Source organism: Eretmochelys imbricata, chromosome 1 (genome assembly GCF_965152235.1).
Source record: "Eretmochelys imbricata isolate rEreImb1 chromosome 1, rEreImb1.hap1, whole genome shotgun sequence".
NCBI classification, from domain to species: Eukaryota; Metazoa; Chordata; order Testudines; family Cheloniidae; genus Eretmochelys; species Eretmochelys imbricata.
The window spans coordinates 99,412,505-99,429,862 of record NC_135572.1 but is presented as its reverse complement, the minus strand read 5'-3'; the positions used below and the strand labels follow the sequence as shown (position 1 = coordinate 99,429,862).

At 38.8% G+C, this 17,358-nt stretch overlaps 1 protein-coding gene across 1 annotated transcript in view; it reads right to left on the bottom strand.

Annotated features, from left to right (window-relative positions):
• Positions 1-2,441: 2,441 nt before the first annotated feature.
• Positions 2,442-17,358, bottom strand: part of RAP2A (RAP2A, member of RAS oncogene family) — a 35,594-nt gene continuing 20,677 nt past the window's right edge. Inside the window, exon 2 of the mRNA XM_077812809.1 lies at positions 2,442-6,602. Coding sequence (XP_077668935.1) covers positions 6,365-6,602 — 238 coding nt within the window. The 3' untranslated portion in view covers positions 2,442-6,364. The remainder of the gene's footprint in view (positions 6,603-17,358) is intronic.

Sequence of the window (17,358 nt, the reverse complement as noted above, 5' to 3'; positions counted from 1 at the left end):
AGCCTAAGAACTGTGAGAAGGTTGAGCAAAATGATTTTATTTCACACAACGAGAATACAGGAGAAGACAAGAGGGAAGCACCTTCAGGTTCCCTTTGCTTGCTGCAGAAATGGAGCCCAGCTGAATCTCCCTTTCTAGCTTTGCAAATAGTTTACATTTTCATATCTGTACACACTAGGAGACAAGTGTGTGTGTGTGTGTGTGTGTGTGTGTGTGTGTGTGTGTGTGTGTGTATATAAATGAATGAATGAAAGCTGTGATTCTTTTTTACAAGAGCTCAGCCCCCCCTTCTCTTGCTCATCACTAATTTTGGCAACACCTGATCCCTTTCTGCTGCTGGCCAAACATGGCACTTCAGAAGTCATTCCTTATTCAATGAAGAGTCTGTGCTCAGCACAGATGGGTCTTGCAGGGTGCCACATGGGTGTACACCCAGTGCTTTAGGGTTTGCTCTATGTTCTTCACTTTCACCAACACAACAGCTGGGGCAGACTATGAGAACTAATCTAATTCTTTAGTTCAGTTTTAAGACAAAGCAAGGAGGTCTCAGCTTAACAGGTCTGCTTTGTCAAAGTGGGATTAGGGTTCACTGTATCACCTATTTCGGTATCACAATATGCTCAGTTTACAAGTAAAGAATATTTTTTCATAACTGCCATATTCACAAACACGTCTTAGCAACTCAATGCCAAGCTGGGTTCTGTCTCACCCAGGTTTGCAACATTAAGCCAGAATAGAAACCAGCGCCTATTTCTGAGCTATGTTGGTTCTCCAGGACTAAGAGCAGTAAAAACCAAGCAAAACACATACAGGTATAATTCTGAATAGACAGGCATCAGGTTTATTGAATACAATAATTATGTAGCCACTTTTCAGAGTAAACTATACTTGAAAGATATTCAGACCATACTGATGAAAACCGAGATGAAACAAAAAGAAAATAAGACTACAATCCTGGCACTTCTTGAAGCTGCCAGTGGTGTCTTCATTCCTCAATTCCTGGAAGAGAAGAAAAACAACTGTGGCACCAAATGCATGCAGAACCAAAGGAGAAACTCAACTGAGGAGCAATGAGGCTCAAAATCTAGATGTGTTGACAACATAAGGCGTCACATGACTTCAGCATGATCAACGGGGGCTAGAGAGCCCAACAGCGCAACATATCTGCAAATTCATTTCCTCCCAGAACAGAGACTGGCTGATGCTTTGGGTGCATAATACAATGACGTCTCTCATGAGAAACTTAAATAGTATGTTTATTAAAACAGACTCAAAGAAGTTGGAGAGAGGGATGACAAGGTATTACTATGTTCTAGGGTGTCATTGTGAGCCACGCAGCCCACAAAGCCCTGTTAGTACCCTCAGAATTTCTCCTTTACATGTAGTCAGAAAGGGACTGATCTTACAACAGAGAGGACACAAAGCAGCACAGCACCTAAAGAATAAGAGAGATATTCCTATGGGCCATTTTTAGAATAGTTCAGCACTCTGAAGATGAACAAGCAGTCACTACATGACCTAAGTGATGGAAGCAAACTGCTTATTCAGTGAATATCTCTGGATAACAAAACCGTGACAGATTTTTCTAAAATTGAAAAACAAACAGTGTAAAGTTTTCCTAGAAGGAACCAGCAGAACATTGCAGCTGTAAGTATTTAAAAAAAGGAAACAAGGAAAAAAATTCAATCATGATCTAAGCAAGTGTTCCCACATTCCAGTATTGTTCCCGCATTCCACAAAAAAAAAATAAAAATAAAAAACCCCCACCGTGCTATAGCATGTTGTACTTTTTAGCTATTCAAAACAGTGCAATAAATGTCAGTAACCCCATGTGGCTATTCTCTTATACAACTTCCCTCCCACCCAAGAATTCTACTAAATTAATGGAATGTTGCCAGGGGTTGTCCAGTTTTAGCCAAAGATACACTGGAAATTGGTTTACAGAATGAATGGGCCAGTTATCAGTGACTAGAGCAGCTGAAGGCTGTGTAAATTAACATAATTTGTCACTCTTCACAGTGTTGTCCACAGAATAAAGAGTTCTTACAGAACATCAGCCTCCAACTTTTGGCACCTTAAAACCCACATGACCTGTAAACAAAAAACACACAGCCCCCAGTAACAATCATGTTCAAAACACAATAATACATTATAGTCATGTCAGTAGCACCAAGATGTAACTGCTAATCAACATCATCTAGAACAATCCTGTTAACATTAGCATCGTGACTGTTCAAATATTGCTATCATTGCAGAGATGTATAATGAATTCTTGCTAACACGATGTATTTTGTAGAGCAATGCAAGACTAAAAAACCAAAATAAAAGCCCAGCCACCAATAGAACAGTTGACGTGATGATCAATCCTTGTTAATCCATTGAAATTTTAATACCATAAAAGTAACTTCATTATTGGATATTACATCTTCATGGTTGACCAAGTTCAGCTCATTACACCATTTTAGTACACTTTACAGCAATCTTTATTCAACCTTTCAGAATTAGATATGTACCTTAATAAGCTTCCAATCCACTGGCCTTTTTCCTAGAGCATATTTTATCCAGTAGCAGTATGTGTGAGGCTACAGTAAATGTGCATATGTAAAAATGAAAACAATAGTATTTGCTTGCATCCATTCAATTTATATCAACAGAATATTTCGACAGGAGAACCTCTCCTGAACTCTAAATAGGTCTGTTTACTGCTGTTTACAAGTAGGTAGTTCTAATTAGCTTTGGGTGAGCTAATAAACCAAACTTGATGATACAAGGAAATCCAAGGCAGGTTTCATTAAATAAATTTATTTGTTAAAATAATTTAACTCCAAATACAACTGCTGAGTTTGCATTGAGTTCTATGTACAATTCTTGTTTTATTTGAAACATCAAGGTTTAACAACTGACATTGTTACAAAACAATAAATTGTTGCCCTATCTATAGGTTGCCAGTTGTACTAGAGCTCAACAATTAACTGTGAAATATATTTAGTCACCTCTGGGAAACCCCAAATCAATACCGTTAAGCCTGGTTCCAAAACCCCTTGCAACCATTCTTGAGACCTGATGCACAACAATGCAGATAAAAGCCTCCTGCTGTTGTCAAACATTTGCTTTGTCAGAGTTTCACCATTAAAGCCTAAGCAGTACTTTGATTCTACACTGGTAAAAAGAAAAACCAAACATGCACAACCCACCCCCAGCCAAATGGCTGACATCTTTAGGCAACATTCTTTATACAGGAAAGCAAATACCAGTAGTTTTCCCACAGAAAAGTGATGGCAACTGTAGCACTGGGGTTAGAGAGAGGCTAGTTACTTGTTGGCCAAACCAGAACAGAAAGTCATCAAAAGCTGCTTTTGATGCTCTAATAAAAAACCCCATGTGTAAATACTTTTGATCTGATGCTGGTTTATTTATTTTGCCTACTTTTAAAAAATGGGAGAAAACAGTTACTACCATTATCACAGCCGAAAAAAATAAAAGCTGCACCATTTAAAAGAGCCAAAAAAAAAAAAACCAAACAAAAAACGCCCCCAAACCAATAAAACTTTAAAAATGCTGTCTTTGTAGAAAAGTACAAAACTCTACAAGGACAGCTAAAGAAAACATGGGTCTTTGGATCAAACCATAATATTTTAAGGCATGTTATAAAAAACTTTCACATACTATAATTGGTAGTCTGATCAGGGTACAAAGAAAGATGACCCAAGACCACTGACTTTCTCCAGGTGGCCACCTATCTTGAATGTGGCTCATTTAACTACCCTCTTGCTATCCTTATGCTTTCAAAAATATCTTAGCCAAATGCAACTGTCATTGATTCAAGCTCCACTATATTCACATCAGTGGAAACACAAATAGTGCACAACTAGTGCACAACTACCTCCTTAGAATTATACAATAAAGAGAAGAACATTTACATTTCCCCCCGCCCGACACCCCGGAATGTTGTGTGTTGATGTGTGTTGCTTAGTCATTACAAATGTAAAATGGTAAGAAAAACATGTCTCAGAAGTATCTTTTTTACTAAAATTTTCTGTTTAGAATTTTACTTGTGCAGTTTTTCCTAAATTAAAAGCCCATCTGTTTTATGTTACAACTTAGGCCTTTCATACATATTATTTATACCACTTTATTGGTGGCACAGCCATTTTTTATATAAGATCTTAGCAGTTTGTGTATAATATTGCTCAACATGCACTCCAAACTGTAAATTGGTATCAACTGGTAAACTGTAAATTGGTAAAATGTTTCTGAGCACTCAGGCACTAGGTCTCAAATTGACAAGCTGCCTATTTTATTATTAGATTGTATAGTTTCATTAGACCCCTCCTCCATTTAAATATTTTAGGAAGTGAAGATACCATTGATTCAAGTCTCAAATTTTGCTTACGCACACACACATGGTTAATATTAGGTGAAAAAGGTGCACCAACAACCAAACTTGTGGAAATTAGCTGGTAGGAAAAACCTACATTACAAGGATTTAGAAAAATCTGACTAGTAGGGCCGCACATTTATCAGACTTAACATCCTTGTGTCCTCGAAAAGCTTTTCAAGGTCTAAGGGCAGTGGTGGCCAGTTCTTTTCCATCACTAATATTTCCATTAGCTGTCACCCACTGAACAAGATTAAAAATGTTACTATATTAAAAAGAAATTTTGGGAAGCTGTTTTATACTTGCGTTTTTCATTTCAAAGATTAAGAGCATTTTTAAAGCAGTTCTGCTGATGGAGGTAAATCTGTCCAAACTCCAATTACAACATTTCTAAGGGATACATACACACACCCAACACATGCACCCCTGTTTTCACTCATTTACACACAAGGAACTACACTGTTACTGCACTAGACTGAGAAACTAATAAAATGCATGGTGGTATTTAGACCACAGGCTCAGTGGATATTGCATTTTGATGACCAAATTTTATCTATAAAGGTCCAGCTCAAGACAATCGTTCCAACATATAAAACTTAAACATTTTGATTGAAAACTTTTCTATACTTGATTGTAAGATTTCAGAATAGATATTTCTGTGCCATTAGTCATGCAAATGATAAATACTTCACTGCTAGGAAAACTAGAATGTCAGAGCTTGAGCACCCTTGCAAAACAAAATATTTGCTCCCACTATTTGATACCCTAATAATCAGGGCAATCTTTGAATAGTGTCAGGCAATTACACAAAAGCTTTTTCCTTTCTCACCTACAGTATAACCATAACCTATATTCCTCCTGTGAGCCAAAATGATTTCATATGGTTATTCAATTAACAAAGTTGCCAACATTAAAGCTATGAAATAGCAAACTTGATTTCCAAAGGTTAGTTAGGGATCACACGAAAAAAAAACTTAGCCCTTAAAGGCAAGAAAGAAATTATCTTCTTTAGCAAACTTAAAAATGCAGGATGTTCGTACTGCCCCATGAGGTTTCTGCAAAAGGGAACATCTGGATGCAACATGGCTTTGTTTTCCTTACAAGATGGTACTAGTTAATCTATTAAAGTGTTCCTTGTTAGTAAGGCTAAGCAATTTTTTTCATCACAGTTGCTTCCTCCTGGTTCAGTAAAGTGATAAAGATGTTTCCTGCTTTGTAAACAGAGGGTTTGTTTGGCTTTTTGTCTGACCAAAATCTGAAGTGATCCTCCATTCTTGAGCAGCAAAGTGGAAGATTTAAAACATTCCAATGCCATATCGTGTTTTTTCACTAGCTTTTAGTTTTTCAGATCTTCTCTCTTCTTTCAAGTACTGATGCAGTGCTTTCTAGTTCACAAGATGGGATAAAGTGTAGAAATTGCATCAATTTTGGGAAAAAAGAACTATATAGGTCTTGTAGATCATATCTGTCTCTAAAACTGTCAGAAGTTCAGATGAAAACAGCATACTTGTTTGTGTAAACTTGGCCACAAGCAAAAGTACAACTCCTGAAATTCAGTATATCGAAACTGAAAGGCTTTCCTCTCCTTTTGAGTTTATCAGTACAGAATACGCTAATTGCAAGTAATCTTTCCAGGTCTTCCCTCTAGCGATTTCAATTTTCACCACCAGGAATTTTCTAATTTATGAAATAGCTGCTGCTGTCTGACATAATGCAAATACATATAGTTCACTGAGATCACCCTGTAGATCAACTGTCTATGATGAAATTGTAGGTGCACAAGGGCGTATTGGGTGAGAAATTGTAGTTGTTTAACCCCATTATGTTCAGAGACAGCGATTGACTTTCAATGCTCAGCTCTGATTTAAAGTTGTTACTTCACTTATGATTTATTCCAAGTGACCCACAAACCAGGAAATGAGGCAGACAGTTTTACCACTTTACAAAAATTCTGCAGATTAAGTCCAGGTTAGGTAATTTTTAATGCTATTGAATATTACATGCAGAACAGCATGGATCATCTTTGTCTGGCTGAGCTGCATAGTTCATTTGTCTAACGATTTCTGCAAAGAGCTCATCCACCATTGTTTTACTTTTAGCAGAGGTCTCCATAAAAGGACAGCCCCATTCTTCAGCCAGAGCTCTGCCTTCATTTGAAGATACTTCCCTCTCACTCTCCAGGTCCACTTTATTACCAACCAAAATTACTGGCACCTTCTCATACCTATAATTCAAAACAAAAAGAGAATTAAGTTTCCTTAAAATAGATTATGATTTTTCTCACATACAAACAGTGCATACCATGAGAAATAATTCTGTCATTCATCAAAACCTACTTTATAGTTCAAAACGCTACACAAGCTTTTGCTTTTTTCTCATGCTAGTTTATTACAGCACCTCCCTTCAGAGTTTTCTAATGAATGCTTCTTCCTCTTAATTTTCTCTCCTGTCAGGAACACTGACAACTCTAGCTCTTTTGGTGTGGAACAAAATTTCTTCCCACTCCAACACGGTCCAGATTAGGATTTGGGATCGGCTGGAGGTTCAAGCCTCCTTCCAACTTTAATTTATTTAGGTCTACACTTTATGTCTACACAGCAAGCCTCCCAGTCCAGAAAGACAGACTCACACAAGCTGAGTTCAAGCTAGCATGGTAAAAATAGCAGTGTGGACATTACGGCTCCAGAGCAGACTCAAGCTAGTCACCCGAGTTCAAACAAAACAAAGAACACACTGTGAACGTGTTATTTAAGCTGCAAGGTCAAACACTCAAAAGTTAGGAAGTGCAAGAATAAGGTTGCACAGACTACTTTAAATTCAGCCCCCTGGTGTGAATGCATTGTGATACAGTCTTTAAACTACACAACTGCAAATTATTTTTTCCACGGGACCCCTACCACACTCAGTGGACTGAATGGATGGGCTCAATGAAAGACAGCTATTCAGTGTTTTTTACCCTCATGATTCAATGTGGGGCCCATGGTTTATTTGCTGTACAGCACCCAAACCCTGCTCTGAATACAGCATTACCCATTTCTTTGTCATCTTTTGTTATCTTTAGTTGCCTCATAAACATAAGTGAATTTATCTTCACAACTCCTTGGATGATGAGTATTCACCTTATTTTACAGATGAGGAAACACATTCAGAGCAATTTACCTGAGGCCATACAATGATTCATTGAGAGTCAGAATTCGACAAAGAACATCCTGATTCCCAACCCTGCACTCATTCTTCAGATGACACTGCCTTACTGCCAGAGGTATTGAACATCTATAGCTCCCAATGACTTAATTATGAGTGCCTGGCACTTCTGAAAGTCAAGACAGCTGGGGCCTCATGGGGGCTGAGAAAAGAAACGCAATTGGTGGCTATGAAAAGTCTGGTTTAATTGATTTGCTCAGCATCACACAAACTCTGTAACAAAGGTAGGAACAGAATCTAGTTCTCCTGTGTTGCGTTTACCTACCTTAACTAGGCCATCCTTTCACTTCCTACATTCCCCAGCTTCATTTACTACATATCTTCCCATTACTAGACTCTATATTGTATAACAGAGATCTTACAGATATCAGTCTTATACACAAATCCCTGAGCACAGGCCATCATGTAATCTAAACAAGGTTGGGTCCTGCAGAAAAACAGTCTCATCACATGATCACACTATCATAATGCATAGGCACCATGGGGCTGAATTCAGGTTGCCTATGCAAAGTAAATTCTGGTATTACTTAACTTTTGAGGACCGTTTTTCAGTGTAACAATTTTTTTTTTTTCAAATTGTGAAGTTACGTACTAAAAAAAAAAGGAACAACTGTATTATGTGCAACTAACAGCTTTGGCCACGTGCTGGGCCCAGGAAATGGTCAGGGGTAGCACAATCTTGTTCCCCCTCCCCAGGGATACACGCGTGTTCTTCAAGATTGGGAGGAGGAGAGGGTGTTCCTACCTCAAGAGGGGAATGGACATCTAGAACGGTATGCGGTATCTGGGGGTGATTGGAAGGAGCCTAGTCCAGCTCTCTTCCTCACCCTCTTGTGCGTAAGGGGCTTCTGCCCTATGTGGTGTTCCTGGCAGGTGGATGGGTTTGCTTAAGTCGAGTCTGGGGGATGAGCCTGGTCAAACTCTCCTCATCTCCACCACAGCAGCTCTAGTAGCAGGCAGGCTCCAACTGCTCCCAAGGGTCCCCAGTACTGTGCATGCTGCTGCTACAGCAGGGGGTTCAACCTTAGAATATTCAGATTTTGGCATATTACCAAAATGATTCAGTGGGTCCTAAGCCAGAAATGGGAAATGGTGATTTTCCATATCTTATAACTCAGCCAAAATTGAAACGAATTTGATGGGAGAAGCAAGAGGCACATCCCTGGTGACAGCCCCTTTCCCCTGTCAAATTTCTAAAGCCTGAGGCAAATATTTGAGGGGTTCTTAAAATAAGGTTGCAAGAATCTTTTATAATGGAAACTGTTAGAGAGGCACTAATATAGGTGTTGCTGCCAGTTCCCTCTATAATAACGATGCACTGAAATGCATATTTTAGGGCAAACATTTACAGTATAATGTGATAAAGGCACAAAGATAGAGCCTTGCTTTACTAGATTAACTTTACGACCAAGGATTTTACAGAAGCAACTATGTACACGGCGAAGTCTTTGCAGAACGATATGCTAAAGCCTGTCTCAAAATGGGTGTACTCTCTATCTTGACCTTGAGAGGTACTGACAACTCCTACAGATGTTACACGATCAGGCTCTTTGTAGCCAAATCAACAGAGACATTGACACTGATTCAATTTTCACCCTATGTGGACTTTTACTTCTGTCCAGTTACATTCCCACACTCATCTAAGACAGCAAAACACTAATCTGTTCTATGGACATTGCTTTGTACTACAAACCAAACTAACATGTATTAGGAAGTAATAACGCATTACAGAATTCCAACTTGGGTAATTAAGTTCTACATAAATTCCTTCTGTAGTTCCAAATGAAAAAAGTGTTCTTGACTTCCTGTTCGTCATTGTTGGGTAACACTTCTGTGCACTGTGGAACAGTTGTTACCTCACATATGACTGCATTTCAGTTTTGCATGAAGTGATCTCGGTTTATAGTTTAAATACCAGTTCACTGAATTTTAAAGACATTTTAGGATCCTTCAGGATGAAAAATATTGTATAAAATGTATCAATGTGAGCTTATTAGGTGTGTGGCAATTCTCCAAAAAGGACCCTGTTTTTTGGAGTTTCATGTACCCATCATACACACATCCACATCATCTGAAAGCTTATTTTATGTAAGTTTAGATGAGGTACGAGGTGGTGTGTCAAGTGGTGCCACAAGCCTGACGGTGACATTCTCATTGTTGCACATCATTTTTTGCACAGTTCCAGAAACACTAAAACATGACTATGACAACAGTTTTTGCTCTTTAATTTAATTTCAACACCTTAATGTGGTGTTGAATTGGTCAAAGCTATCAAACAACAATATTTGTATTGGTTTTGCAAGGGCAATATTTTTTTTTCCAGAAATGAAGCTGTTTAGCATGTGGCAAAAATGCCAAATATCAACATTTTACCAATACATTAATATGAGATGTTTTCACATTGCTATATCTTGCAAGTTGTTATATTAGTTTGCTGTATTTTCAATTGAAATTTCCTGACCAGATCAGTCTCACACTGAAGGCTGTGCACCAGGAGCAGTAGATTGTGTGCCCATAGATTGTACCACATAATAGGTAGATATAAATGTATGTGAATTCCTAATGTAAAGCTATCCGTTTGTAAGCTTTTGTACGTACAATGTAGCACCTAGCCTGCCTAGCAGAAGGTTTGAGTTTGTAATTGCCTATGCATAGTGCTCCGTGCCTGTCACGGAGGTCGTGGAAGTCACGGATTCTGTTTGATACAAACGTAGACCTAGTATAGTACAAGTCTGTATACTTGGACAATGGAAAAATGGTGGTAGTGACAGTGGTAATGCTAACAATATTCTGTGGAAATTTTACCTCTAAAGGGAAGTTCGAGTTTATGAAAACATGGAGGAGATGAGCCCCTTAAAGCTTACATCAAAGAGAAAAAGACTCTCCACAAGTTTGGAAAAATGCACGGTCATGAAGATCAAAAGAACGCAAAAAACCATCAACAGACACCAGTGCTGGAGAGACTTCTGTGATGCTCGCAGCAGAGCCAGGAAAGATGAATTGGTACGAGTGGCCACTGGATTAATTTTCTACTTTAGATGATGTGTCACCAATACTCTGTCACAGGGGCTACTTTCAGAAATACACAAGCAAGCAGAATTTGGCACATATCAGAGTTGCAGAGAACCCAAGAAAGAACACAGACTCAATCTGATCAGAGAGCATCACGTTCACCTGCATCTACATCATGCACGTCCTCCAGCAACTGGTCCATTTGCCTTGTTTGCTTGAGAAAACACACACAAAAGGAGAAACTTCATAAGAGAAACATTTGAGAGAGCAACCAATCTAAGGGAGGTGACACTTCAGAGGAACTGACACGACATGTTGTGCAGAACATCTGTGGAAGACTTGATTGCTAAGGATGCAGTTTATCAGTCAACATGCCTTTCTTCCTACTTGAGTAAAATGAAATCTTAAGGCAAAACCATCTAGATACAATGTAACAATACAGTCACCTTATGACACTGCATTTTATCAGCTGACTGAAGAGACAATGATCTTATGTATAACAAGAAGGCTCTGCTCCTGTCCAACCTGCTACAAAAGATATAAAACCCTATTTCCCTCAGATGTAGAAACTGAAAGATATTTCAGGAGCAAATTACAACCAAGATTAGAAAAATAAATTATGGATCTGCAATTTCATTCCATGTACAGCAAGGACAAGGCAAGTCTACCATTGTTCTACGCAGCACAACAACATTAGCTGATGTTATCCAAGCTGCTAGTAATTTGAAGCAGGAACTTAAGTCATCCAAATGTTTTGTCGATGTTCTTCTGGCAAGTGAGCCAGCTTTGAAATGAACAAGTGGTTTTGTGTAATGCCGCTTCAATCCTTTGGTCTGAAATAGCCAAAAGGAGAGCCTCAGAACATTATCCAAAGCCAGGTGATGGAACTTTACAGAGGTCAGCTGCTTTTCTGCCCCAGTTGGTACAGAAGTTTGTCTTTTGGTTAATAAAGAGGCATCTAATTCAGTCAGCAATGAGTATCATCCTTTAGAAGGCATTCATTTAAAGAAGGTGACTCAATTGTGGAGTGCACAATATTTAACAGTCCCGAAATTATCACGCCGCTGCACATATACCTTGCTACACCATGAATTTGGATCTCACAGTTTAATTGACATATCACACACCTTCATGGATTCTGCAACAATTATGATGAGCTGAAGAAATTCATCACTAGTGCTGCAAAAAAATAAAGTAGAAAGGCTCCAGGGAGCTGTGTTCATTCCAAATGGAACTGAACCACACATGCTGGTGGAAATCTCATCCCTGAAGGCGCTGATAAGATGGACATCAACGCAGAGACCATGGATGGAAAGAATACCTTCCATTCAATGGCCTGAACTACCACTCTAGCAGAGTCTGCAGACAGTCCAGCATCACAAGAAATAATCACTGACAAATTGGAAAAAAAAGTCACTACTCTCCCTGGGCAATCAGCGTCTCTTATGCAGCGTGCAGCATTAGTAAAAACCTAGAACACATCCAGAACGGAGTCACCATTAAGAACTTGAGAAAAATCAATTATGCCTGTAGTCAAAACAAACATCCCTGCACATAACTCTGCTTGCCAAGGCAATGAAGTCTGGTAACTCATGCACTCTTGACAGAGATCATAATGATGAACAAGATAATGATATTGACTAGAAATGTCACCACTGGTATTACATTTCAATGATACCTGTACACATTTATTATCGTATTTTGTTTTACCCTGTAGATTGTTGTTGTGATGCTTTGAGGTCACAAAGAAATCCAATTTGGTGTCTTAATTTAATGGCTCTCTGTATTAGTTCAAGAGAAATGAATGCAAATATTTCAAAGTGAGCATTTTAATGTGTGGATTGTATCAGTTTATCCCCATTGCTATGGTAATGGTACCACTTGACTGCTCCACATTCTACCTCATCTTAAAGTAGAAATAAGATTTCAAATAATTTATCAGGTGCGTGTATAGATAGGGTCCATTAAATTGACTAAATTGGTGGTGGCTGCTGCTTGCCTATGTTTTTTCCCCCTGAACCTAAAAGGTACATCCAGAGATAGAAAACACTGCCCAATGACTGAAACCATGTCTGAAAATTTTTATCCAGCTACTTTTCAGACTTTGGGTCATAGACATAACTGGCTTGTCAAAAGATGACAAGAAGTGAAATTTCTTCACAGAAGGAGACAAGAGTGACATACAGCAAGCCTGATAGTAAAGAGATTAATTTTTTTTTAAACTCTGAACTTTCATTCATTGCAGACAAATCTTTTAGCTTTTCTAGAATTCAATTTTGTCCATATTTTTTGAAATATGATGACCTCTCGAGGTCCCTTCCAGTCCTATGATTCAAACAGAGCCAAATACATCCAACTAGCTATGCAGAAAAAAAATTCTGCATAAAAGTTCAACCCGATCTATGAACTTATAGGGCCCTAAATTAGCATTGATGGGAGTTGGACACAGGGGGGTGTCCTTGGCAGAGGACACAGGGCGTGCACAGGGATCCCCTGTTCAGATAGTTGCATAATAGTTCAAAGTGTAGCATGTGAGGTGTCTCCTGAGAGGGAGTATTCCCCTGGTCGTCATAATCATTGTGAAACGTGTGTACAGATAAGAACATAATATTTAAGGAGATATGTATCGATACTGGAAATTAAGGCAGGTTGCCAGGAGGTGACATACCTCAGAGATGTTCCTTTCAAGCAGGAGGTAACTGACACCTATCTCCCTGTCTGGCCATTTGTGTATTGTATGCCTCACACTGTATGCCTATTTGAATACTGGACCAGCTGCAATTGAGAGATTGCAAAAACTACAAGGGAGGAAATTTACAGGAAGAAAAACAGGATGGGGATGTCCTGTTCATGAATAAAGACAAAGGATTTGTCTGGTATATCTTGGAGTGCAAAGACATACTGAATCCTTCACCTAGGAGGAAAACTGATAGTGTGCATATCCCATGAGAGAAGGGTCAACAGTTTCTGAGTATGTCTACAAGATAATAAAAAACCCACAGCACCAAGTCTCCGAGCCCAGGTCAGCTGACTTGGGCTCATGCTCGCAGGGTCCCTCAGCCTGGGCTCCAGCCCAAGCTGGAATGTCTACACAGCAATTTACACACCACAGCCCAAGCCCTGTGAGACTGAGCCTGCTGACTTGGGCAGCTGCAACCGTACCCTTAGTCCGGCTCAATCAATCTCCTAAAGAGCATGGAGGATTGGATGTGGGGGGAATCCAAGTCCATAGTACTAGAGCAGTCTTCACAAAACCACTGCCACTCTTGACATAGCTCTCAGCATCAGCCTGACTTCCTGGTGCCATATACAACTCATTCCCCCCTTTTCCTCAGCTAGAAGTGTCCTTTTAAACTATTCCTCCACTGGGAACATGCCAGTACAGTAGAATCTCAGAGTTACAAACAGTTCAGGAATGGAGGTTGTTTGTAACTGAACAAAACGTTATGGCTGTTCTTTCAAAAGTTTACAACTGAACATTGAGTTAATACAGCTTTGAAACTTTACTATGCAGAAAAAAAATGCTGCTTTTAACCATCTTAATTTAAATGAAACAAGCACAAAAACAGTTTCCTTACTTTGACAAAAAAAATTAAAACTTTTAAGTAGTTTACATTTAAACACAGTACTGTACTTTGCCCCATTTTTTTGGTCTTGGATGCTGCCTGATTGTGTATTTCTGGTTTCAAGCGAGCTGTGTGTTTGACTGGTCAGTTCATAACTCTGGGGTTCATAACTCTAAAGTTCTACTGCATTGTTCTACTCCCAGCCCTGGTTCAGTGTGGGGTCTGTCCTTTTATTTAGTGCTAAATCCTGGGTCCACTGGAATTAATCCCCTGTAGGGACCATTATGAAATTAAAAAACTAAAGTTAGCATCAGTTTGCTTAAGAAAATAATATATTTGCTAGTCAGTAGGCAAAAGCCCTAATTAGCAAATAAAGTAAGACTGAGAATAAGCTAAGACCAGAAGTAGTGTAGGAAGGCTGGATGCCTTAAAAGTAACCAATAAGGCAAAGAAAAACTGTTTTAAAAGAAACAAGCACAAACCTTTTCACTGTTCTGCTGAGAAGCAACAGTGGAGGGAGAGAAGATAAGAAAAGAAGGTCTTGGGGGAAGGAAAATATCAAGGATAAAATGCTTCAGGCTAGGTTTTTCTAGAGCGAACAGATTAACTGAAGGGTATAAAGAGAGCCATGAATCTGAAGAGTCTCTCTCAGATCCGGTCCCATCATGCTGGAGCAAACCAGGATGAGAGGACTATTCTCTGGTACCTCTGTGAGTATAACTGATCATATGCTTATGGATGTGTGCTACTCTACTGGATGTAGTCAACTGCTTATTATTTAGGTACATTTAAAGCAACTGAATAATTACCATTTGGCCTTTGGAATTAAAGAAAATGTATGGTTAGTTAACATTTGGGGGTGCCCTGTATCACTATTCATAAATAATAATTCACATATCACTTTTACATCAATGACTGTAGTGTCCATGATAATCAGCAAAGTTTTGTACTTGTAATCCTTCTTTAGCTTATTTCAGACTCTAAAGTCTATTCTTTCCTCCTGTTATTATGTGTTCCCTGTACTTTTACCAGGAGCTGTAAAGGACTACAGATATTAGCAGAGACACTGATACTATTGTCATAAATATAAAGGGAAGGGTAAACCCCTTTGAAATCCCTCCTGGCCAGGGGAAAGCTCCTCTCACCTGTAAAGGGTTAAGAAGCTAAAGGTAACCTCGCTGGCACCTGACCAAAATGACCAATGAGGAGACAAGATACTTTCAAAAGCTGGGAGGAGGGAGAGAAACAAAGGGTCTGTGTGTCAGTCTGTAGTCTTCTTTGTCGGGGATAGACCAGGAATGGAGTCTTAGAACTTTTAGTAAGTAATCTAGCTAGGTATGTGTTAGATTATGATTTCTTTAAATGGCTGAGAAAAGAATTGTGCTGAATAGAATAATTATTTCTGTCTGTGTATCTTTTTTGTAACTTAAAGTTTTGCCTAGAGGGGTTCTCTATGTTTTTGAATCTAATTACCCTGTAAGATATCTACCATCCTGATTTTACAGGGGGGATTTCTTTATTTCTATTTACTTCTATTTTTATTAAAAGTCTTCTTGTAAGAAACTGAATGCTTTTTCATTGTTCTCAGATCCAAGGGTTTGGGTCTGTGGTCACCTATGCAAATTGGTGAGGCTTTTTATCCAACATTTCCCAGGGAAGGGGGGGTGCAAGTGTTGGGAGGATTGTTCATTGTTCTTAAGATCCAAGGGTCTGGGTCTGTCGTCACCTAGGCAAATTGGTGAGGCTTTTTACCAAACCTTGTCCAGGAAGTGGGGTGCAAGGTTTTGTGAAGTATTTTGGGGGGAAGGACGCGTCCAAACAGCTCTTCCCCAGTAACCAGTATTAGTTTGGTGGTGATAGCGGCCAGTCCAAGGATAACGGGTGGAATATTTTGTACCTTGGGGAAGTTTTGACCTAAGCTGGTAAAGATAAGCTTAGGAGGTTTTTCATGCAGGTCCCCACATCTGTACCCTAGAGTTCAGAGTGGGGGAGGAACCTTGACAACTATAAATAAAGTCTGCAGATAGATCTTGGTTAGGGAAAGTATCTCCATTTTAGATTTCTGCAACTTTAGTGGCAAGAATCCTATCAAAGCCTAACTAAGTAAACTAGATTACATGAGATAAGATATCTTAAGCAATTAAAAAAAATGGTAAGTTAAGTCTGCCAAACCCAAACAGAGTAGTTCATTATAAATTATGCTGCTTAGAATGCAATTTAGTAATTTAGCCTGTGCCCCTGTCTTGACAGAGGTGAACTTTGCCATAGCTTGAATATGACAGTAGACATCCATAAAAGCAAGATACTCTACTTTTAAATCCAACAAAATTTTCCTTATATTCATTTCTAACATTCTGTGGAAGGTTTTAAAATGTAAAATCCTCAAGATGGAGAGCACTGTGTGCCCTAGCCTATTTGTCCCACAGAATTCTTCAAATGAGTTCAGACCAAAAATAAGGCATATATATATTTTTTTTTTAATAGTGAGAGTGATTCATCATAGCAACAACTTACCATGGGTCGTGGTGGACTCTTCATCACAGCAACTTTTAAATCAAGATTGGAATAATTTTTTAAGAGATATGCACTAAGAATTATTTTTGGGAAATTCTATGGCCTGTGATGGACAGGAGGTCAGAGTAGATATTGATCACAATCGGCCCTTCTGGCTTTGGAATCTATAAACTAGCTGAATGCACCTGTACCCCTATCACTTTGGGAACTTAGGCAAAGAAAACATATTTCCCCAACTTAAAATTTTTTGTATTTTGTTAGTGTCGCAATTTTAACATTATGGGCTAGATCCTCATTGCGTGTAAATCAGCATAGTTCCATTATGTTCCACTTAGCTATACCAACTGAATTATATATGTTCCACTTAGCTATACCAACTGAAGATTTATACCAACTGAAGATGTCTCCACATTTTTAAAACACCTAGATTCCTGCATAGCTTTTAAGTGTCTTAGTTGCCCAAACCACAGAAGTTATTCTAGCTACTCAGGTAACTCCATAAAGAACAGTTGTAAAAAGACATTATGATGCTAGTAATTCATTCCAGTTTACCAATCAGGTGCATTTAATTTTCAACAGTCTTGGAAGCTGTTAGATTGCTTAAGAATGAAGCAACGATTCATTAAGCAATCCTCACATGGGTGTAATAAAGGAATTTTTAAAGTCATTCTATAGGTGGGTAGA